Raw genomic sequence first — 25341 nt, 5'->3', positions numbered from 1 at the left:
CAAAAAAAAGGAAAAAGAAAAAGAAAAAAAAGTTTAACAGGCAAACATTCACATAGGCACATTGAGAAAAGAAGTATGCTTAATTCCATCAAAGCTTTAAAAAAATCAATCATTAATTTATTCTAACTACAATTGTTGGTCATTTGTGAAAAGCATCTGGCCCTTAAGTCATAGGAACCTCAGCACAGTACTATGTGAACACTTGTGAAGAAGCCCCAAATTCGATAGAATGTAAAAAAAGCTATGTTAGTGTGTGTGTAGCTGTGTCAAACTATACAGCTATGTTTGTTTACTCATAATGCTTTTTTAACTCTCCTTTGTTTCCTGGATTTTGAAAATGTTGTAAGTGTAAATGTAATGGGCTTTAAAAATTAGAAAATTGTTGATTGGCAGCTTTAAAAAGTCCTGCTTTTTTACATCTTTTCGGTTCTTTAAAAGAGTGATATTTCAGCAATCGAAACATTACGTCTCAGAAATGGTTTCTAATGAAGTCTAAATTCGAGATAGAAAATATATTTTTAAAATAGCTTCGGGAAGACATACCCTATTTTCCATATGGCTAAGTAATTGTTAAGATATTTGTTTTAAAGCTGGACTTAGACACTCCTGACTGCTCTCTAATTCGATATAGCTAGCCCAAATGATTTTATTCAAGAAACTTTGGTAGGAGAATGCAGTGAAGTAGATAAATAATTTTGCGGCTATACTCATATTGCAAAGTATAGAACTAATTCAGTCATTATTACTGTAGGTAACAACCACTTTTTTTTTTTTTTTTTTTTGAGCTTTAAAGCTAGCAGTAGAACAGCTCAGTTTTGGGATACATTAAAATATTAAGCTTTAAGTTAGTCAGGTTTCATGTTCTAACAGTATATAAATGGGATCACACCATAACCACATAATTATATGTGGCAATTTCTTCTGGGTTTTGTTGTTGTTGTTGTTGTTTGTTTGTTTTAAGAATGAGTTTTCAAACTGTAAAAGAAGGCCTAAGAGAAGCCTTCAGGGGTGAAAATTAGAGCTTAAATTAGAAATAAAGAAAAGTTGCATTATTTTAATTACATGTTCTACTATAATATGAATAGTTAATATGTAAAAACTGTCTCCCCCAAGATGACATACTACTTAGTCTAGTCGTTTCTTAATGTACAAAGGAAATAAAGGATGATATAACCAAAAATTGTATGTCACAGGCTTCCTATAGAAATGATCCATTTTCTTACTGTCAAATTACTTTTATCAGATTACTCATATACTATATTTCACTCACTACTGCTCATTTAGTTTCTCCTAAAATTTTAATAATTACAAATTAAGAAAAACTGTAAATACTTATCATAAATAAGATTAGATTCTAAGTAAAATAATAACCAGTAATAAAAAGCACTTTTTTCCACAATAGAAAAAAATAATGATCGTTAGACATTTATCTCATTTAATGCCATAAGTACATTATTGTAATAAGATGACTATGTTTTTAAAATGTGTATTGAAAATAAATTAAAATTTTATATGCCATATATAGCATTCATGTGTAAACTTTGTTTAGCCCTCATTTCAGAGGCACTGATGTCCAAAGTACTGTTAGGATGCTAGAGATGAGAGAAAAATCACTTAAAACTGCTTGTGAAATATAATGTTTGAAATGGTTCTTTGAGAATGTGCAGATTATGGCTTGCATAGGGACTCCTTCCAGCTCTCTGGGAAATGAGCTGTTGACATTCTTTTGGGTCATCATCCAAGATAGGAGGGCAACCACAAGGATTTAGCAGATAAATTCATCCCCAAAGACCTTTATCCATTTCATTGCAACTTGGAAACATTCATGTTGAATAGTAGCATTAATGTAGCCCATTTAGCTCTTCAAAGTGAGCTTTATGTATTAAAAAAAAGAAAAAGAAAAAGAAGATGACGATGAAGAAAATCAAATGACTAGGGTAATAAGTTATTTAAGTCTTCTAAGAGGTATTCTTTATTTACGTAATTCTAAAGCACAAACCATTTTTCCCTCTATACCGTTTTCAAAAATAGAATTGAGTTCTATTATAGAGAGCAGTGAGCTTTTGAATTTTAACTAACTGAATCAGGCCTGCATATGTATAGTTGTTTATGACAAAGAACAGAAATAAATGTTTTAGTGTTGTGTTCTGAAATGAATGGCAACATTTTTTAAAGATTGAAAATTATGTCACTTAGATTCCATTTCTGACTCTTTTTGGACTTTGTGATCCAGGCAAAAGAAGCAAGAAAGCAGTGATAAACGTATTGAGGGCATGCACTAAGATTCACACACATGTCCTTTCTTACAAGTGGTGAAAAAAAAAAACTTTTTGACTCAAACAGGAATGATACTATATAGGACTGAATGTGCAGGAAAGGTTCCCACAATGCATTGTGCAAACCTAGGGCTAACAAATACCCTGCTGCTTTGAACCCCCCCCACCCCAAAGACAAAAGCACAATGAAATAGAAAGCTTACCACCGGTAGCTTTCAAAACGACAAACTAGGCAAACTATACATCTCCACCACTCCAATTTTGTCAGAATGCTAATGAGCTTGCTCTGATCTTTACTCGGCTTCCCGTGTTTTCTACATCTTCAAGGACCACATGGCGCTAGCAAAATAAAGACAACTAAATGAGAATTTCGAATGCTTTTTGTGTTAGGACCTGGTGCTTTTCAGTGGACGCACTCGTTGAATATTCTCAACTTAAAAGAGTACAACAGGGGGTTGGGTATGAACTTTTTAACAGGAGGAAATTTGTACAAAAGTAAATTAGTGAGATGAGGAAAATATGAGAAAAATTTCTGATTAATTTCCACTCCATAATATCAATGACACCTTCAGCCCCACTCATACTCTTCTAACAAGAGATGCTGATAAAAGATGAATGATTCTGTGTTGTTCACAGTGAATGTTTAGTGGTTTTTTAATAGCAGCATTCTACATAAAAGGCACCAGGAAGTACTCCGCATTAGCAGTTGAGATCACTAGTTAATAGGATGATGTCTTTTAGCTTTTGTCACAAGATTATTAGAAAGGATGGGTTTCTGTTCTCATCGTGGCATAGTTGGAGTGCCTGTTGAGTACAAGTGCTAAAATACAGGTTTCTCAGTATTGTTTCACATGTAAAGCAAAAAGCCTTTTAATGCAACACCTTTTTCCTTTTTTACCAGGTGATTTTGTTATTGATCTCTAATCTGCCCCTTTTGCTGTATTGAATGCTTGAAGTGTTCCTCTTTTCACTGTAGCCTTGATGCTAGCTATTTGTGTCTATAAATTCATTAACATTAAAACAGGGTCTATATAAAACATTTGATTCCATGATTTAGAAAATGGCAGATTATGTAATTTTTATGGTTTAGGGTATAGATAGCAAAATAAAGGTAAGATTGCCTGAATATAATACTGTAAAAATATGTTTTTTTATTTTAAAAACCCATATTTTTATGAGATTTAAATTATATATTTATAAAGAACATATTTTTAACTAGATCTCTTTTCTCTAGCAATCACTGTATATTTACTAGGAGAATAAGGTACTCAGCTGCATCTCTAACCATACCCATATCTGTAAGAGGAAAATGAAAATCAAAACTGGGTACATTTTTATATATAAAGATATCTGAACTTAGAATTAAACTGATTCTGTACAACTAATAAATAGCCAGGAAAGGAAGTTTGATACAGCAACACTTCTCAGGTTTGTTGTGGAGAAAATTCTTGGCTTAATACATATATTTCTGATATTTCTAGATACTGTTCTTTAAATTTTCTCTTATCCTGAAAAATTGTGTTTTTGTACATTGAACATTGAGCACAGGCTCTTAAGATCTTGCTACTTAAGATACTGTAATTTATTCATTCTTTTAACATAAAGAAGGGGAAAACCCTACTGTAATAAGAATAACATTCTTTTAACATAAAGAAGGGGAAAACCCTACTGTAATAAGAATAACATGGACAACTATAGTTAATAAAGTCAGCAAAAAGTAGAAACTATCTTCTAAATATAACAGAGGTGTTTTTCTATCTGGTTATTCTGTATTCTGTATGATTTAGCATGATAGTTCTGTGCTTCTTACAAGTGTGGATGGGAAGTAGTATTCATGTAATAAAATGTCTCCATTTTGTAGAAGTTCTTTTTTTAATAGACATAAATATGTCTACTTTCATATAAATTACAATGAGAAAAGAGACCATGTCACTGAAAAATATGCATTAAACTAAGTGAGATATCTATTTTGGCATGATAGTTACAAAACTGAAAAAAAAAGTAACTGTAGAATTTTCATTAATGAAAATTTTTTCTTACTTCGTATGACAAACTGTGGTAAAATAGAAAATGATGTCTTTAGCTTATTAAAGTAGAAAGTTTCCATTTGACCTCCATAGATTTAAAATATGATGAAGTAGACAAACTAAGATATCATACTGTGTCTGCAAAGGAACTTTTCATAGGTACGGACAAAGTAAGGGAATCTGGTCCTATAAGTAAACAGAATGATTTTTAAGGTTCTGAAGTAGCATAGACTTAGCTTATACTTTCTCACTGAAGTAATTACTCCTGACGTTTCATAGGGCATTGAATCTGTAACATAATAAAGAAGCCAGTGAAAAAGTTAACATTTTATGTCTGAAAATTTTCTACAAAGTGAGTGTTTAGCATAATTTCCAGAGGCATTGAGCCACATCCTTTGATAGATTCTAAGAGTTCATAGAATCCATTCCTTTTTGGAAGTAAAATGTAACATATTTGGTAAATGTGGTGTTACAGGTCTGTTTTGTGTGTGTCTGTGTTTTTAGCTGTGTCAAAATTTTTAACTTTGTTACCTAACTCCAAGAATGCAAAATAATATAAATCATTTTCTAATTGCAAAAAATGACATAACCTCATGCAATTATATTCTAATCCAATATTCAGAAAAATTAAAAGCATAAAAAACATGTCATATAATTGGTTCTGTCATGTCTTTGATTAGGAGAATCATAGCCAGGTAGAAGAACAGTGAGACAAGGCCCAGCTCTCCAAGGTCTCCATGCGAATCTTCTCTTCCGTGTCCTTGTCCATTACATACCAAAGTCCATCTGTCCTCCATTGCTGTTAACATAATTATAGGAGAGGCTTTTCTTCCATATTTAATCCTCAGTATACCTTCATCTGAAAATATGGGCTCTACCATTCCAATAGTGAGTTGGGACCCTGGCTGGGAGAATGAGAGCCATTCTAGTGTTTGCTATATTCATCCCTGTTGACTAGCTCACCTTCATAATTTTGAGCCTCTGTGTCCACTTTAACAGAATGAGAACACTATGGCTTTAGAAAAAATTGGAAGGAACCTAACTTTAATTCCCATAAAGGAAGAAATTCATTTATTCTTTTATGTCTGGTGATTCTCATTTAACAAATATTTTTGAGCCTTTTGTGCCTAAGTACTATACATTGAGTGTAGAAACTTAACCCTGGCTAGTGAATGTAATTAGTTCAAATTTGGTCATATTGGGTCAACGTTGATATGGTGTGGCAGCTAAGAGAATTGTGAGAATTAAATTAGGTACATTATATCAAGCATTTGCACAGTGCCTGGTGCATATATAGTGTTTGATAAATGTCAGCTATTATTATTTACACAATCTCGTTCATATTTAAATCTGTCAAGGTCGCCTTTGATATAAAAAATACCAAAGGATGAAAAACATTAGTATGTTAGGAATGTTACTTACCACCATTAAGCATTAAATAAAATATTTATAAAAATTGGTATTCTTGGGCGCCTGCCTTCGGCTCAGGTCATGGTCCCAGGGCCCTGGGATCGAGCCCCGCATCGGGCTCTCTGCTCAGCAGGGAGCCTGCTTCCTCCTCTCTCTCTGACTGCCTCTCTGCCTACTTGTGATCTCTCTCTCTGTCAAATAAATAAATAAAATCTTAAAAAAAAATGGTATTCTCTTTGCACATATATACATTTTATTTATTATATATTGCATATATAATAGAATAGGCCTTTGGTTACTGAAAATAATTATGAATAGAAATACAGTATAAAGAAAATGGAGTTTGTTTTAAAAGGAAAGCTTGCAGGGGTGCTTGGCTGGCTCAGTTGGTGCAGCATGTGACTCTTGGTGTCAGGGTCATAAGTTCAAGCCCCATATTGGGTGTAAAGATTACTTTAAAAATCTTAAAAAAAAAATAAGAGGAAAGTTTACATTTTAAGGTGTTTACAGGGCTTTTGCTGTTTTCTTTTTTATGTCTTCAGTGTTTAAAATTGGTAGTTTTCCTAAATTTTCTTTCCTTAATATTTTCTTTCTGTAGTTAACAAGAAAAATTAAAACTACTGTCATACTTTCAGAATAACTTTATTCTCACAATTTGTTCTGCTAATTTATACATCTTTAATATCTTGTTTCTATCTGCATTTCATTATTTGGATTATTTAAAGAAGGAAAATATGTAAATTATATTGAAGTGTAGTAGCACTCAACTGTTGTTGAATCATTCTAGTTCATGCAATAGATATTGGATCATTACGATTTCTAGAAAGGAATCTCTGATTCAGAATATAGAGAACCTCACAAGGTTCTCTATTTCTAACATTTGTTTCTTTCCTCCTTGGCACCCGCCTTTTACTATATAGACTTAAGGTGACCTTTTGATTTGCTGATTCATGTTTGTTCATTTATCCAGAAGAACAAATGTGTCTAATTTCTACCAGTGATATTTAGAAAGTATTTTCCACTACTAGAAATTTGAATTGGAAATATAAAATATAATTTTTGAACCTAAAGAATTATCACATCACCATAATTTTTAATTTGGAACATGTCTATTGCCTAAAGTGAGGTACATCCTTATTCTAGACTGTAATAAAATTTTTTAACACTTAAAAAAGTAGAAATTCCAGGAAAATGTGTTTTTCTCAGCAACTATCTATGAAACAAAATTTAGGCATTTGAACTGATTTGGCAGCAACATGTTTTTCTTCTGAATGTGAAATTAAATTTGTGTAATGTCATGCCAATGCTAAAATAACATCTTATACATGAAATATCACCCTTTCTTTAAAAAAAAAAAAAAGATCTTGGTGACTTATTTGTAAAAGGGCTAAGACAGTGGTTCTCAAACTTTTATCTGCATTTAAAAAACCACCTGAGGAGTTTGGTAAAAATACAGATTCCCAGGACATGTCTAAAAGATTCAGATTTAGTGGATCTAGGGTGGGGCCCATATTCTAGACAATTTATAATACAGGTGATCCACAGATCACATTTTGAGAAACAAGGGACTAAGATATGTTGAATCCACGGTGTAATAAATGCTAAGGGAAGTAGAACAGCATAAAGATATCAGAGCATAGACTTGAAAACCAGCAAGATACCAGCTAGACTCTGGGTGGTCTTGGACAAATTACTTAACCCCTCTGAGCCTCTATTTCCTCAGCCATTAACTTAAAAAAAAAATGCTGATAAAACCTGTTTCAGAAGGCTATTGAGAGTATGATATATTGATACAGTTATAGATAAAATTTATATAAGAGTACTTGGCACAGAGCTCTCAGCAGAGGGTTAGTACCCAGTATAAAAGTAGCTTCTGCCATCAGCTATAGTAATCGCTTCATTATTTATTATTATTTCTACTTTTACTTTAAAATATTCCTCAGCCTCGAAGTAATATGCACATCTCCAATTCTATCCTAACTCTTCTCTTCCCTCAGCACACATACACAGACTCTTTGAGTCCCTGTCCCCCCCCCACCCCCAAAATGCTTTAAGAACTGATTTGGCAATTTGACATAAGACTGAAAAGTTGTTTTGTGTTTGTTTGTTTAACCCTTGGCTTATACACAAAAAATGATAACTGTGTGAACATTTCACAACTAAATACTAGGAGAAAACCTTAGGAATTTGCTAGTCCCTCAATCTATATACATTTCATAGAATTGATATGCTAATTTTATGAGTTTCATTAGGCACATACAGAAATAAACAAGTTAAGCCTTGTATTTTGAAAATTTTATTTTAGAACATCCATGTAGGAACCAACTTTGTAAATGCATTTTCTCCTCTTCTATTTCATCCTGACACTATCCCAAGAAGCTTAATCAAGACTTCATAATTTGATTTGACAAAGAATGACATCAGAGATGGCTAAACATGTGTGAATTGCCTCCTCAGTCTTGAGTCAAAATCAAGGTAGTTTATGGAAGGATGAGAGCTCTGCTCTGATACCCTTCTCCACATTTCCCCAAATGGAAGCATTTTTATTAAAAATATAGATGTTAATGTACAGAGACAACAGGATAGCTGTTTATCCTTTCTAGGTCCCTTCATCTTTGGGATAGGACTGTCCAACTGAATAGCTGTGAACATTCTTTTTATCTTTATACAGACTTACGGAGTTCTGCTTTCAAATCATTATTCATCTGATTGTAGAGATATTGCCAGCTCTTGGTCTAGTGGGTTGTAAATTATTATGTCTTTCTTTTAGCAACCAGATAGGCTTTTAACACTTTCCATAGGCCTCTAGGTGCACTACATAAGAAAACTAAACATATATAATGATTGCATCTGTTTCCTGTCCCCACATGTCATTTCTAAGCTGGAATGTGAAAGGCATTCATCCACTCAGGGGAGCTATTTCTTCAGGAGAAGTTTACAATATAAGTTAAGGGGAAAAATGTCAAGCTGGTATCTATTTTAAAAATTAAGTTAGCTTTTTTGGGGCGCCTGGGTGGCTCAGTGGATTAAGACGCTGCCTTCGGCTCAGGTCATGATCTCAGGGTCCTGGGATCGAGTCCTGCATTGGGCTCTCTGCTCAGCAGGGTGCCTGCTTCCCTCTCTCTCTCTCTCTCTCTCTGCCTGCCTCTCCGTCTACTTGTGATCTCTCTCTGTCAAATAAATAAATAAAATCTTTAAAAAAAAAAGTTAATAAAATCTTTTAAAAAAAATTAAGTTAGCTTTTAAAAAAATACTTAAGAGTACCTATTTGTAGTGTTTATTGCTGATTAGTTTTTATGTAAAGGTTTTTTTGTGTTTGTTTTAATTGGGTTTAATTATTAATTAATTATTTGGATGAATGTTGTAGGAGGAGGAAAATTAATCAAAATTGTGGGATTATTTTTAATAGCTGCATGGTCTGAAAGGATACAGTTTGGTACAAATATATATGTAGCTATCTTCCTGAGGGAATACAGTGGACTTTACCATTAAAGTAAGAGTATATGAATTAGTTTTCTCTTGTTTTTATACTGGCGACATTGGGAGAGGATATGTAAATTCACAGTACAATGAGTTATGAACATCCAACTTGTGAGTGTTTTCTGCCTTTATTGACTGTTTATATATTTTACCCACCCCAAAACCACCCAACCCCACTCCCCCAATGCCATTTCACTCTGAATTAATAGCACCACTTGGTGGCCAAAGCTAGGAATTGTGTAAAGTATCAAAGTATCTTCCCCACCAGCATGTTCTCCCCGAATAGACACTTCTGATCTGAATCTTGATGGACCTGGTCATAGCTCTATTTCTGGTGCTTTTGAAGGATCTACCTCTGTAAGGAAAGTTAAAAAATAATTTCTAGTAGAAAAAAAATGAGTTTATTATGCGTTTCAGTGCTTTAAACAATAGCAGTTTTCTGTTATGTATAAATAACCTTCCACAGAAATGAATTATTAAAGTAGTCATAAATATTTTATTTTCTCATGAGAATAAAATTAGGGGTAGCTAAAATTTCAAACTTTTAATACCACTTAATTTAAAGACTTATTTTGAAACTAAGTAAAAGGTTAATAAATAAAGTTATAGTGAACATTGCAAAATTGTCATTGTTGACTAGGTAGCTATTTTGCTCATCTTTGAAATGTATGATATTAACAGAAGCATTGTGAGAACTAAATACACTTCGAGTTGACCATGACTTTGGGTGGGAATGTAGGTAAAGTGTGTTAGATGTGATTGCTCTAACCCTTTTTAAATAAGCTACAGCTTTGGAGAGAAAGAGAGAGGACATACAACATAATAGAAGGACATACAGCTAACTGCTGGAGATTGGCCCATAAGACTTACGCAAGAATCTGAGAGGGACTGTTGGGGATAGCATGATGTTCTTCAGGCTAAGGGGTATCTAAACATTTCTATCATGATAAAAAGGGGAATTGAACATATCTTGGGGATTAAGTTGAGGAAAAATCTGGAAGTCATCTTTGGAAATTCTAAAGATTCTGGGAGTTACACACTGGATTTTTATTTTCTTGGAATTTCTGACAAGATACTGCTATTAGCAAGGGTATCTTTGGAAAAGACTTAACAGAACGTGTAACCTTGGAAAAGGGAATGTCTCATATTGAATTTGCATTTGTGTTGATCCTTTAAGAAAAGAAAAATGGCTAATAGGTGAGTTAATGGGCTTCCATACTTGAGGGGAATGAGAAGCTTAAAATGATGGTAGGATGACTTCTCCGGTGAAATGGATGTGTAAAGACAGAAATTTCTTGCTCAATGTAGCTAACATCTCAAGATTTGCACCAAATTGCCCAATGTTTACTTCTGCGGGTAGGCCTTTCTGGTGTTTGCATAGGTTGTATGACTCTGCCAGGAGAAATCACCATTCCTTGCTCCATCAGTAATCCCAGGAATCAGATAAAGAAGACCCTGAAGCTTAAATAAAGAATGTGGCTCCTTTATGTGTGTATGTGGAGAGAGAGATAGTGAGAAGGAGATAGAGAAAGAAGACAGCAATAGCAATATAACAAAACCAGCCACCATTACATTGATTAAATAATGTTATATGCCAGACACTATTCTGGGTGTTTTACATATATTAACTTACTTAATCTTCATAGAACGTCGCTGCTAAGGTAGTATTATTTCCATTTTTGCAAATGAGGAAACTGAAGAATAGGGAGATTAAGTAATTTATCCGAGTTCCCGTAGTTCCTCAAGAGCAGAGCTGGAACTTGAATACATTTGGCCATTTTCATTGACAGATGCTTCAAATGCTCAAATGGAATCACAGTGGTTTATAGTTGTCCAAGAAGTGAACAGGTCTATCCCTGGAATCATGTTTCTAGAAGGCATTATGTACTGACCTATATAATTCAAGGATCATAAGGATATGTGTGCATAGGAAGAAAGGCTGATTCCCCTTGACATCCCCTGAAGAACTGCTCTGAGATCGTTGTGAAGTTCCAGTGGCCTACATTGGAAGAGTAAATAAAATCCCCACTACTAATGGATGAACTAAGGAAGAGAATGGTTTTTGTTTGTTTGTTCATCAGAGATTTGAAGGTTTGCTTTTTGCTTTGTTTTGTTTTGTTTTTGTGCCATTTTGCTTATCAGAGCCATTCAGAAGGCTTTGTCAAGGTTGGCCTGAATTCTAAATAAAGGGCCTGTTCTTTTAAGACTGGTTACCCTGTGAGTGTCAGGTGGGGTGGCTGAGAGTGGTGGTTTACAAGACAGACTGCCTGGATTTAGGGCTTAGTTCTAGCTAGCTAGCTCTAAGTTATACAGCTCATTAAATATTTGATGCTATTATCATCATCATAATTATCATTATTATTCCCAGCCTATGAGAAAGTTACTTGTTGTCACTGATCTGATGAAAGAGAGATGTTATATAGAGTAGCTTCTGTGAGACAGTGTTCCCAGAAATTCAGGAAACAACACTGGATACAAGTCCATCATGAATGTCACTTGTGTACCATGATGAAGAGAACAGCTCCACTGAGAAGATTAAGGGGCATCAGTTGAGTTGATAGGTTGCTGAAATCCACACTAGTCCCCTGGTCTAGTCTAGAAAAACAGTTTTCATTGCTTTTGGTTCAAAGTGTTGTGTAGTTTTTGAAGCTCTGTGCAGGCCAGAGTGCTGCTGGAGATGGTTCTGCAGTGTCCCATTTTGATCAGGCTTCCGTGTTTTGAGACTGAATGTTGCCATAGACTGGAAGGGGATAGGTTAAATTTCCTTCTTCTCTCCCTCATCACATAAAGATGTTTAAGAAGTACATAAGGAAGGATATATCCCAGTGTTACTAGGTTATCTGAACCCAAGCACGATTAAAGAAGGTATAAAGTGGAAGAGGAAGTTACTGTGTGGGTAGTGCATTGGAGGGTAGAGGTTGAATTCATCCCTTATTGGAAATTGAAGGCAATGGAAACACTGTGGGTATGATTTTTAAAGGACATTTAGACACTTTAAACAACCCAAGAGGGGTTTACCAAAAGAGTAGCTGACTGACTGCATAATACAACTTTGGAGAAACTCTTTATTAGAAAAAAGCCTATTTAGAGCATGTCTACCTAGTTTGTCTTTCTATATTTTAACAATGATACATACTTAGTTTTCCACATTCTCAACAGAATCTTATCTCATTCTTACCTGGCATTTAGTAAATCAGCTATTTCATCTGCATTGCCAATTTTACAAGCTAATTTTAAAGATGCTTTACTTTTAATATCAAAATCTCTTTCTATAAAAATGATGAAAGCTTAATTTCTCAGTGAAGGTTTTTATTTTAGTTTTTCTTATTGAGGGCTTTCTTTTCTTAAAATTACATCCACTTCTATGTCAAACTGCTGTTATAATTTTTTCTGTATTTTAATAACTGGTAAACTTTTAAATGTGTTCTAGTAGTCCATAATTTTCAATCTTAAAATTTACCTTCTTTAGTCTTTGATATTAAGCAATATTCTCTGATCTTTGTTTTTAAATCCCTAACATCCTGCAAATACCTAGACTCTCATTACTTGGAACACAGCCACATTATTGTGCCATCCTTGTGACCATCTTTTGTATGCAGTAGTGACACTGATGACCCAGTAGGGCATTCACTTTGTTTCTCCAGCTGTAGAAATGAGTTCATACTGATTCACCTACATTTTTCACCTATCCTGCTAATGACCAAAGACATAGTAACTATACTAACTATATAATTTGTTATGACTAACAAAGATTTAAAATGTAGTGTCTGTAGAGTTGTTTAGAAATTGACCCTCACTCTTGGTATTCCCGATTATGTGTCTCTCCCATTAAACCATGAGCCCTTTTGAGGAGAGAAGCCACATCTTGGTCATCTCTGTATCTCCATTTCCTGGCATAGGGCTGCATATGCCACCATCACCTTCTTCATTATCATCATCATAGCTAGCATTTTTAGTCTCAGGTACTGTGCTAAAGACTTTACATAGATTTTTTTTTTTTTTTTCATTTAATTCCTCTAACAATCATATGGGGTAAGCAAAATGATTACCCTTATAGAAATGGAAACTAAGGACCAGAGAGGTTAATTAGTCTAAGATCAAGGAGCTCAGTTAATTTTTTTTTTTTAGTCAAACTGGAAGAAGAGCCATTTTGGATGCAGATTTAATGTTCATCTTATTTGCAGCATATTCAGGATGATGGTTCTAACCAGCCACAGAAACTATAGACAGTACAATTATATGTTATGCTTAGCCTTACCAGAATTTATAGTCTTATCCACAGAAGTTCCCCAGAATTAATGCAAGTAAACACATTCATAAATGTGGTACTTAATTTATAAGGGATCTTTATTCTGAAGTTAATTTATGAATCATTTCAATATATTTATGAATATTTCCATAAAAATACTAAAATTGTGGATTGGGTTCCCAGACTACCCTATTAAAAAAAAATTACCCAAATGACCTTTAAAAAAAAAGTAGACCTTTATTCTCCCAATGAGAAGATTCCTCCACCTGCCCCCAGAAATCTTGACTTACTTAAATATATAGAAGGTTGGAAATATCTTTTATAATATTTAATTTAATTTAGCTATATAAACATACATATTTAAAATCACATCTTAAATACATTAATCTAGAAATAATTGCTCTGTCCACTCCCATTTTTTCAAGAAATAATTTTATCCAACTCTTCATGTTTGTCTTTAACATTAAGTCTCTGTCACTTCTGGAGCCCCTCTTTAAGTCATTTCCATGACATGACTGTGAGAAGGCCCTAGGACCAGGGAGTGCAGGGGTGGAGGGGGTGGGGGGGTGAGTAGAGAGGAGTTCGCCAGGTGCAGTTCAAACAAAAGGGGCTTCAAGAGAGGGGAGAACTGGCAGGGGAAGCTATCCATCTGTAAGCATGGCTCACAATTCAAGTTTTCCCCTTATTACAGGATGCCTAATTGATTCACTAAGTAGACAATAGTCTGTTTGGTTCAATGATGCCTATAAAAGTGACTCACTATTTTATTTTATTTTACAAAAATATGTTAAATATACCTTTAAAAAGTAAATACAGTTTTAAAGTTATATTCTGAGCATTTTACCCTTAGTCAATTGCCTTTTTGTAGGTAGCCAAGATAGTCATGTATTACCTGAAATGTGGATCATGTTAATACCTTTACATGCTCTTAGCACTGAAAAGTTAATAGGTCCAAATCCATCCCATATATAACTTAAAATACTAAACTATAAGTAAATATAAAGAACTTTTCAGTTACAATTTTTCCCATGATAACTCCTTCCATGCGTTTGAATTTATTTTTATTTTTTGCTATTTTAAGTTTGTGCCAGGTTTACCTTTGAGAAATCTAGCACTGACTTTGGACAGAAAAAAAGACTACTCAGACTGTATTAAGGAGTTGATACAAGAAGACTGCTGTTAATTTCCAAGCTTCAGAAATAGCTTCTTTTTAAGGTCTAAGTTTATGGAGGAAGAACTTCAGTAAAGTTGTCTATACCTCTTCCTGTAAGAAGCACATGCTAGGGGTGCATGGGTGGCTCAGTGGGTTAAGCCTCTGCCCTCGGCTCAGGTCATGCTCTCAGGGTCCTGGGATCGAGCCCCACGTCAGGCTCTCTGCTCAGCAGGGAGCCTGCTTCTCCCCTTCTCTCTCTCTCTGCCTGCCTCTCTGCCTACTTGTGATCTCGCTCTCTCAAATAAATAAATAAACAAATCTTTAAAAAAAAAAAAAAGTACATGCTAGAAGTCTATCAGAAGTTAATCTGTAGAGAGATGTTGCCCTGAATCTGTTTTACCAAATGGGTAAATTAAAGGTATTTGAGAGAGTGCGCTAATTTTTATTTTACTGCAACAAAAGGAGACAGGATTTTCCCCAAAGTTTATATTCCTTTTTTTATTAATTATTTTTATTAACATATAGGGGTACAGATCTGTGAATCATCAGGCTTACCCACTTCACAGCACTCACCATATACATACCCTCCCCAGTGTCCATAACCCAACCACCCTCTCCATACCCCACTCGCCCCAGCAACCCAAAGTAGTTTATATTCTTAATACTGCAATGAATATATCATGTTAAGCAAATAGTTTTAAGACAATTGCTACTGAAAACATCAATAAAGATTATGATATTCTTCATTTATGTTGATTGCTGTTTAGGATATTCTTGGGGTGGAAACATTTATCAGCTATTTGCTTATCTAGTAAAATTTCTTTTCATAATAATAAGCTCTATTTCCTAAGTTTAAAATATTTTCTTTTTTTTTATTTTTTATTTTTTTAATTAATTTTTTATTTTTTCAGCATAACAGTATTCATTATTTTTGCTAAAATATTTTCTAAAACTGATGCACTGCAATCCTGTAGGAGTATTGGCTTTAGGAGTTCATGTGCCTATGATCCTACATAACTACAGTAAATTCATCTTTCTTGATCCATTACAGAGATCTACGAGATTTCACTTCCTTTGTTATTAGAATGTGTTTCTCCAGTACCAGTGTGTCTCTCTACTGTAATATATTATGTCTTTCAAAAGGTCATCATATTGGTGTTATCATACCTCAGGACAATTTGTAATGGAGACTTTTTTGTTTTTATGTTTGGTTTGGCTTTGTTATGTTGTGTCCTTTAAAGGCCATATGGAGGGGCGCCTGGGTGGCTCAGTGGGTTAAAGCCTCTGCCTTCGGCCCAGGTCATGATCCCAGGGTACTGGGATCGAGCCCCGCATCGGGCTCTCTGCTCAGCGGGGAGCCTGCTTCCTCCTCTCTCTCTGCCTGCCTCTCTGCCTACTTGTGATCTCTGTCTGTCAAATAAATAAATAAAATCTTTAAAGGCCATATGGATCACTAGTCAGCCATCTCCGCTATGGGGCTATGGCACGATTTCAGCATTCCTTAATGTTTTCATGGTAGAAAATCTTGAATTTGTTTATATGTACAACAGCAGCCTACATCTTTGTGTTTTCATTCTTTCCCACTGAATTCATCTTCTGTTTGGGTAAAATTGTATTGTTCCTTATTTTGTATTTATATAAGAATTCAGTCTAAAAACATATATTTCTAAATAAATAATAAGTTTATGGTGAAAGATTAATTAGGAAAAGTAAATTAGTAGAAATTTTTTGAATAAATGATTCATAATTTTAGGGGTTTGATACCACTTTTATTTAAAATTTTACATTGAAAATACTGCTTCTGAAAAAATAAATGAAAACTACATACATGTTGCTGGATGAATGAATGAGTTCTTGAATGAAATTAAATCTTAACTCAATTTGAATCATTTTTTTGGAGGAGATGAAATATAAAAATGGTTGCTATAGTCAACCTGCGTTTATTAAGTATTTATACTGTATGTAGTGCTGTGTATTATGCTGCTTTCTGTTAAGTGGTTTTTGTGGGAGAATGATTTGAAGTCATATTTATGGTTACTTTTCCTGCTGTTGTTATCATTCTTGATCATTTCATAATTTTTACAAATCATATCCCAGCTGCTTAGTAATTGGTTAAAGGAAAAAACTGATGTTAAAAGATTGTGATCTCAGAAAAGATGTTGCATTCCTAGAGGCAAAATAAAAAAAAAGTCTTTGGGGGGGAAAAACGTAGGAAAAATATGGCTAGAGATTGTATTAATTGGTCAATACTTTAAAATGTTAATGTGAGGTTATTTGTAGTATATTTACATGAGGCACTGTGTTTTAAGATACAGTATTAACAATCCAGCCATGTTTTTACATTTTAGTAATTGTATACTGACCTGTAGTGTTTTGTCATTTTTTATTTCAAAATGGTCTTCAATTATATATGTTCTGAATTTTTCAGTTCATGAAACTGAAAAAAAATTGAGATTTTTAAAAAAAGTATCCGTATTCCACTCTAAGATGACAAAAATGTAATTGTAATTACAAATTAAAGATGATTTTGAAAGACATGTAGTTAACCAGGTGAGGTTAAACAAGATAAAATGATTTATGGTCATTTTATGAAATAATGACAGTCTTCATTTTAAGCTACAATGTAAAGTTCTTTATTCTGAGATTATGTATTGTGGCAGAAGCTAAAACTGCCTTTTTTCTAACAGTGCCAGAATACAACCTCTTTTTCTTTTTGCACTAACAAGACTGCTTTACCACCACAGCCCACTCTAAGTAATTAAATCAATCCTTTGTACTTACCGTATTCTCCTCTAGTGACGGTACTAGATCTGATTATATGCTTCATGCATATTCAAAGTACCGCACTGACAGCTCTTTAATGAGCTCTTACTTAATCAGTATGAACAATGTTCATCTTGTTCTTTTTTTCCTCATGCATTAGAGCTAGGAACAGTTGGGAAAAATGAAACATCCAGCATTCATTTGAAAAATATATTGTACTTTGAAAAGTGTCTAAGCTGAGGAAGTTGCATTCTGCCCTTTAAAAGTCTGATGGACAAATTGGATTACTAGTATTGGATTAAATAACAAATGGTTAGAGGAGAAATGAGAAAAGCTCACTGTGATCACAGGCTTTAATATTTTTTGTTACTTATAAAGCTAAAGGGGTCTTTAACCAGTTATTAAAGTCAGGATTAATTTGTAATGGTTCAACTTACTGGCTTTTAAAAGCTTTTTAAATTTAAAAATTTTTAATTCCTGAAAAACAATAGTGTAATGATGTATTAGAAGAAAATTTAATTTTTTTGTTACTAGGCTAAGTATAGATTTCCATCATTGTATACTATCTCAGATAAGGAGTTAGCAATACAGAATTGATTTAACCTCAAATATGTTTTTTCAGTTAATTTATATAATCTATGTAGCAGAGTGTAATGTGTCTTTAAATATTTGTTATTGTTAGGCTTATTTCCTTTTGAAACATGAGACTCTTATATTATTAGTCATTTCCTAACAATTAGGGGATGGGTATCTTTTCTTCTTACCTAGAAATCTTAGGCAGGAGTTAAACTGAAAATAACACAGTACCATATCAATATTGTTATTCTCAAGGAAGCAGTCTTCCATTGAAGAAAATGATGCTAATTTAAGAGTAGGCTGGTTGCTTCTAGTATTGCTGAAAGCCTCAATTATAGGTTAAGTTAAACTCAAAACAAAGTTTTAATATATCTATATTTTTAGAAGCCATTTATGTGATGAGCACAAGAACTAAGTCTTTAATCAGAAAATAAAATATCATAAAAACTGCACCTATTAATATTGCACACATGTGTCATTTCACTGATCAAAAAGGCCTTCACCAGGGTACAATTGGCCTTTTTCCAAATTGCAAGCTTTTTCTCAGCTTTTTCTTTCTACTCTTTCTTCTTTTGTTGCTACCCAGGGATTTGTGCGTATCACAGCCTATCACAGCCTGTATCACATGACCAGTGTCAAGACATCACATGGTCCAAAGTGAATACAAAACCAGCTACCCTAAAAGAGAGATTAAAAATACTGTAAAACAATAAAGACTGTTGTTCATACTCCAAAAAAGATCTATCCTACGTCTGCTTCATACCATAAAGTTTTAATAGCATTTAATGAAGGCACATATCCTCACTATTCTCCCTAATGATGAACAACAGATAACTATTTTATAGGGATGCTTTGAAGTACATGTTAAATCTTTTGCACACAGATCATCAGCTCTTTATATTCTACTTCCATTCTTAAAAATTTCTTCAGCTTTCTATTAACGTGAAAATAGTCATTAGCTCTTTATATTCTATTTCCATTCTAAGAATTGCTTCAGATTTCTATTGTGGAAATAGTTACATAAATTGTGGCACACCCATGATATATGCAAGTATTAAAAAGAATGAGGTAGATCTTTGAACAGCATAACAAAAGTAAATCACAGGGCAATATATAATATGATCTCACTTGTGCTAAAGAAAAGAAACCCGTATGTGTCTATAGATAAGGTATATGCGTGTGTTTGATACACATAGTAATCTGTGTGGTCTGGAAGGACTGTAGAAGTACTTACTTCTGGAGAAAGGAGATGGAGAGGGCAATTGGAGAGGGAGGGGTTGGTGACAGACTTGGCTTTTCTCTTATTTTAGGTATCTATTGTCTGAATTTTTAAAATGGGCTGGTCGTGTGTTTGAAAGTTAAAAGAAAATGTCTTGCTTAAAAAGAAAACGAAACTAGAATATTTTATTTTTTGCTAGATATTTAAGTTAGCCCTATGCATCTATACAGAAGTGGGACTGAAGTATTAAATAATGGCCTAGCAAAACAATAAACCAATCATGGGTGAAATTCAGAAAAAAAGAAAGTCAAAGAATTATAAGGTTGACTAGGTATAATTTGCATGGAGAGATGGGAAGAAGGTAGGGAATTAATATTTTTCTTGAGTGTGGTTGTGGCCTACTTCTACATGAACAATAATAAATATATAATATACATTATAACCCTTGATATACTGGTCTTTGGTGGGGAGTGTTATAGATGATAGAAGGTAAATTTTAAATGTGCAATCGGTGAATTCTAAATTTTAGATCTTCTCTCTGCTGAAATGTTTTGTGATTTACTGAACATTATTATTTTCCTTATAATGTGCCTTTTCACAGATAGCTATAGGCATTTTTTGTAGCCTGGTCATTTACAATGTATTTAAAATAATTTGCATGTGTTTGCCCTATTAGAGATGATGAGTTCCAGAATGGTATATGAACATGTATCTTTAGTTTACTTTTGGGGAGGAAAATAAGAAAAAAAGCAAGTTGTTACAATTGGAAGCTTTCATGAAATCTCTGGACTTCTCTGATCTTCCTGCTAGTCCTATAATTCTCATAATGATTTTTTAATGTGTGTGTGTATGTGTGTGTGTGTGTGTGTGTTTTTAATCATGACCGTATGTCTGTCAGCACCATGAGTTCCTCATTGAAACATAATAACAAATCAGCCTCTGGGGAGGATTTAAAAGTTGGAACACTTTTTTTTTTTTTTTAACTGTACTTAATGTTAGTTTGATCTGTAGATATGTTCAGGGGGACTGAAATATACATGCTGGGTAATACCAGATTTAGAAGATTGGCTTATGAATTTTTAGATGTTGATTTCTTTTTTCAGACCCTGGACTTCAATATTGTGTTATTATAAACAATTTAATTTGTGCTATTGGGGTACCTAAAATACGTTTCATGTTAAAAAATACTTGTGCTAAATTATTATTTGGATTATAAAATGTCAGATAAATAATTCGCTGAATTACAGGAAGGAACACAGAAGAAGAAGAAGCTATGATGCAGGAATGGTTTATGTTGGTTAATAAGAAAAATGCCTTAATAAGGAGAATGAACCAGCTTTCTCTCCTGTAAGTACCCATGACTATGCTTGTTTTTCCTACACCACTGATGAATCTTGGGCTTTTTGTCATTGCCTTCTTTAGGATTTCCTATTTATTAGGCTTATTATTTTTCTTTCCTTGGAGGTTACAGTATAGTTTATATAAAAATAAAAGTTAAAAAGAATATATAATCATTTCTGAACAATAAGTTTTTAAAACAGTAAGTTTTTAAAAATAGTGATATATACTGAAAAATGTTTATTATATAGAAAGCCAAGGAATATAAAAAATTTTTGTATTTAAGAAATAAAGCCCTTGTGCACAAAAAGGAGATTTGGATTATATTAAGGGTTAGAGGACAAAAGAAATAAAATTGAAGTTTATTTAACCTCACATTTTAAGTTAAAAATGAAAATAACTCTTAATAAGGACAAAAGTACATTTGTATTCTACAGATGATGTTACCCTAAATTTGGGTAATTCCTCCAATCATAAAAAGATCACTTTTGTGTACAGTAAAATGGAGACCAGACCAAATGTAAGCATTCTTGGTCTTTAGCATTTAGTTCACTGTAGGATTTAATGTGTGTTCTTTTTGTTCACTAGCAGTATTCTTATATTATGCCACCTAGTGTGGGAAGGAGCAGGCTTACATGTTTTATTTTAGTGAAAACCTCTATTTTTGTCATTTCTGCCATGCCTGAACTTGATAAAAAGAGTTATGAAGAAGCACAAAAATCCTCCTGGATTTTTAATTGTTTCTGTATTAAATTTGCACTGGTAGTACTTACATGTTTCTTGTATTCTTTTTACATGGCGTTCCAGATACGAGTGCTTATAGTGAGCTATGAAAAATATTTTACAAAATAGTCTTATACCTGGCACTTAACACAAGAAGCATTGAAGAATGAGACTACTTATCTGAAGATTAAAATATACCTCTGTGCAATTCAAAAATTGAAGGAGAAAAATAATAGCACTAGTAAATATTCAACCTGAGGAAGGTTTTAGGTTTGTGTATCATTTGTTTGGAGTAGCTTAAAGTTAAAGAGAAAAGTCAGTTATGAGTCCTAAAATCAATGTAACCTAAAGGTTCTTTTAAGTGTTTAATGATTTAGTAATTAGCATATTGATGAACTTTTGTAACTTGCCTAGGGAAAAAGAGCATGATTTAGAACGACGGTATGAGCTGCTGAATCGGGAATTGCGGGCAATGCTAGCCATTGAAGGTAAGAAATGGCCATGATGGAGAGAGGTATGTGAAGTGTCAACTGTCAAAAGAGATTTAAAGAGTGTAATACACTTCTGGTCTCACTAGGTGTGGCCTGACTAGGAACCAAAGGGAATTACAGATAAATGCCTTAGAGTTAGAAAGCAAGAGTCACATAAAACTTAAGAACCCTAATTCAGATAGATAATCATTATGTGTACTATTAAACACAAAATTGTCTTACTTTGTCAGTAAGCTGAAATGTCCATAAAATGGAAAATACAAGGAGTTAAATGATTTAATTACATTTTACTATGTGAAATTTAAGGTTGATTCCGGGAGGGAGGTAGGGATAGATTTATCATTTTGATTTTTCACATCAGACTCTAAATTTTACCTTAATATTTAATTGATGTCAACATGGAAATATGTCTGCGGTCCATTATAGTTCTTAAGATTCCATCTCCTATTAAGTGAATATTCAGGCAAAGATTGACATAGGAGATAAATAAAACACTTTCATACTTTTCCTAAAGCTTTTCTATGAATTACATAGTAATCCTAAGCATCGTTCATAATATCAGTTAACATCAGCTAGCTTAACTATGGCATTTACTATATATGATTTTTTAAAAAAATTCTTACATGTTTAAGAATGCACTTCTCCTTATGCCTTTTAGTTGAAAATGTCTTGTAGTTCAAAGATGTGTGCTTAAAAACTAATCCTTTGGGCTCTGTAAAATGGACCTTTTGTCTAATCAATGCAAATTGATTTTCCTATTCTATATTGACCTCTTAACCCATTGACTGTCCATAGTAATTTCCTTCTTTACCTGAGAAGGTACCTGATCCATAATAAGCCAATTCTAATTAGTTTAGAAACTAGAAATTTAAGTTTGTAAGGGAAAGCCAAATGAAACTGTGTATTTAAAAAATACTTTAACTAATATTGTGATTAAATAAAATATATGCTATTTATCTAAATATAATCTTATACGTATAAAAGTTTTATTTTAATTACTTTTAATCTGTAATCTCATTTGATAAATAGGACTGACAGTGTTGTATATCCTCATTTAAAAATCAGGTTTACTTTATTTTAAAGGCTTCAGATAGCTAATTTCCTTCAAATGGCTATCCCGATGAATCAAATTATACATTGATAATGACTAAAAACTTGTCAAAATTATTTAAGAAGTTCTGTAAAACTTGCCATTGAAATAAAATGTACGGGTATGCTAAAACGTATTTTTCCTCTTGATACAATTTTTGTAGTCATGGTGTAGTCTTTAAAAGAGATTGGAAAGCTAAATATTTGAAAAGTGGGTATAATAGATACTATTTATATGGTATATATATGTATGGGTGACATAAAATGTATGTATATATATTATGTAAAATGTCTGACTCATTACATAGTTTATTTTTTATAGATTCATTATACATTATACTCGATACAGAGTATTAAAAACACTCTCTCATGTATAGTAAGTTAAATTATCCCTAAAATACAACTTGATACAATACAGTTGACTTTTAAGGCAGATATTGTTTCTGTCCCCAAACCAGTTATATTACCAAATACCATCTTAAAAGGAGGGGCATGACATGTAGAAAAGATCTCATTTTTATGGGTAGTCCTATGCCTGTATGCCAAACCTACAATCGCGAATAATTGAACATTTTATCTGCCTCTTTCTTGTACGTATCAGTACAAAGTCATATTTTTTTAAGAAGGGGAAAAGGTGTTTTTCAAGCACCTTTAATACAATTGATAGTTTTTTGAAGTTTTGTTTGGTTTTGTTTTATTTTTTAATTAAGGTCATTGTCCCATAAGTGATGGTGCCAGTTTCTGTTGGCTGGTTGAGGGAAAGAAGAGATTTGAGGAAAAAAGTAGCCTGTTGATGACAAATAAATGGCACTTTTTTCATAAGAGGCCTGTCCCACTAGCCTGGGCAGTGCATGGGCTGGGATGTCCTGGGCCGGTACTGACTGTTGTGATGGTCAGTTCTGTGAACACAGTGTCCTCTGAGTCAGCCCTTAGAATGTGCACACATGCAGTTCAGTAGCCTTTTGAAATATTAAAACCCACAGAAAAACACATAAATAGGCAACGCTAGTTGGTGGTGTTTTGCTTTCCTTTGTTTTAAGGTTCATGCATTCTGCTTTTTGTCCCCATCTCTTCTACTAGGTAGCCATAAGTTGGTTTTCTAATAAATAAACTAAAATCTTTTCAAATAAATCTGCACCAGGAGAAAGCACAGAATGTTAATAGCCATATAGCACATTGAAAGAAATATTAACAGCTTGGTTTGAGAGGGAAAAAAAAAATTCAATATATCCATTCTTCTGAAAATCCATAATCACTTTGGCCTGTTTTTGCCTTTTTTTTTTCCTTGAGGTGTATTTCATAGCAGGAGTTTCACTCTACTGAGCTAAGTTGTAGGATCCCTTAAGCTAACAAACATCTTTTAGATACTTTTCCTATAGTTTTTTTGTTCCCGATTATTTAATGCCCCCTCAGGAAAGATAAATTCATTTCTGCACACATTGGGGTGGGCTTTTAGAAAGTGGTGTGTTCGTTTTCTGCACAAGAAATGGATCTTCTCTAGGATTTTGTACATCTTGATTTATTCTTGGCTCAGAGTTTGAAGTGGGTGCTCTTCTAAAGGGATTTATGCATAGGTTCACTATTTTTGTAGTTATGGTTTATATGATAAGCTTTTTATATTTAAAATCAATATGTAATCCTGTGGAGGAGCTTATCCCCTAAAACCCCATTTGTAAATCTATTTTAGCTTTGTTACACAGCACAGCCACAGTCTTCCATAGATTGATTAGGTACAGCAGTAGAATCCTATCAAATGGCCTGCTCTGATGATGATGCAAACTCTTTCAGGATTGCTAGTTGACTGGAACTAAAGATAAGACTTGACTGCAATCCCCCAATGTGCTCTTTACAAAACTAGTGTTAATTTTCATCAAAGTGCCAGGCTTATTTATAGTGGCAAGGTTGAAGGTTTACTACAGGAACTTTAGGTCCTTTCTATCAAAGTATTTATAGGTATTTCTTTTGCCTTTTTTTCCAAGGTAATTATCAACTTCAGCAAATAAACTGAATCAGGGAATGAATAATTGGCCCTATATATAAAAAAGAGATTTTTAAATTAACAAAACAGCTCAGTGCAGATGGACATAAACAGAATCTCTTTATTTCAACATTTTGGCTCAAATGCAGCATCAAAACTTAATCCTATTTGTTGCAAAAGGATATGGCTTTTGTAGCAAAAGTACACTGGAATCTTTAAATTAATCAGAAGCCACATTGTAGTCTGTTCAAGTCAAAGTCAATGTATCTAGCTAGCTGTGACTGGTGTTATAGGTGAGTAATCCTTTCTTAAAATGCGTAACAGGTAACATATAAACTTACAGGCAGGTTTTTAAAACATTACATTACATCTAGGTGAAGCTACTAAAAGGGGATTTAAATTTTTTTTTTTAATTTAAGCATGAACATACAAATATGGTCTTGATCAATTTTAAAGGTATTATGAATTTTTAAAAATCATCAAAATAGTTTAATTTCCCAAATCAGCATTCAGATATATGTGTATGTGTATAAATTTACTCCCATGAAAAAGCAAGTGCAAGGTAAAAG

The 25341-nt window shown here is 33.3% G+C and overlaps 1 protein-coding gene across 10 annotated transcripts in view; it reads left to right on the top strand.

The window, feature by feature from the left end:
- EHBP1 (EH domain binding protein 1) overlaps positions 1-25341 on the top strand; it is a 356920-nt gene that overhangs the window by 328195 nt on the left and 3384 nt on the right. For all 10 annotated transcript variants that reach the window (XM_047743935.1, XM_047743932.1, XM_047743933.1 and 7 more), the window contains 2 exons: positions 20401-20500; positions 21629-21702. In XM_047743935.1, the coding sequence (XP_047599891.1) occupies positions 20401-20500; positions 21629-21702 (174 nt within the window). The remainder of the gene's footprint in view (positions 1-20400; positions 20501-21628; positions 21703-25341) is intronic.

Source organism: Lutra lutra, chromosome 9, assembly GCF_902655055.1.
Source record: "Lutra lutra chromosome 9, mLutLut1.2, whole genome shotgun sequence".
Taxonomy (NCBI): domain Eukaryota; kingdom Metazoa; phylum Chordata; class Mammalia; order Carnivora; family Mustelidae; genus Lutra; species Lutra lutra.
This window is presented reverse-complemented; position numbering and strand designations above follow the sequence as displayed.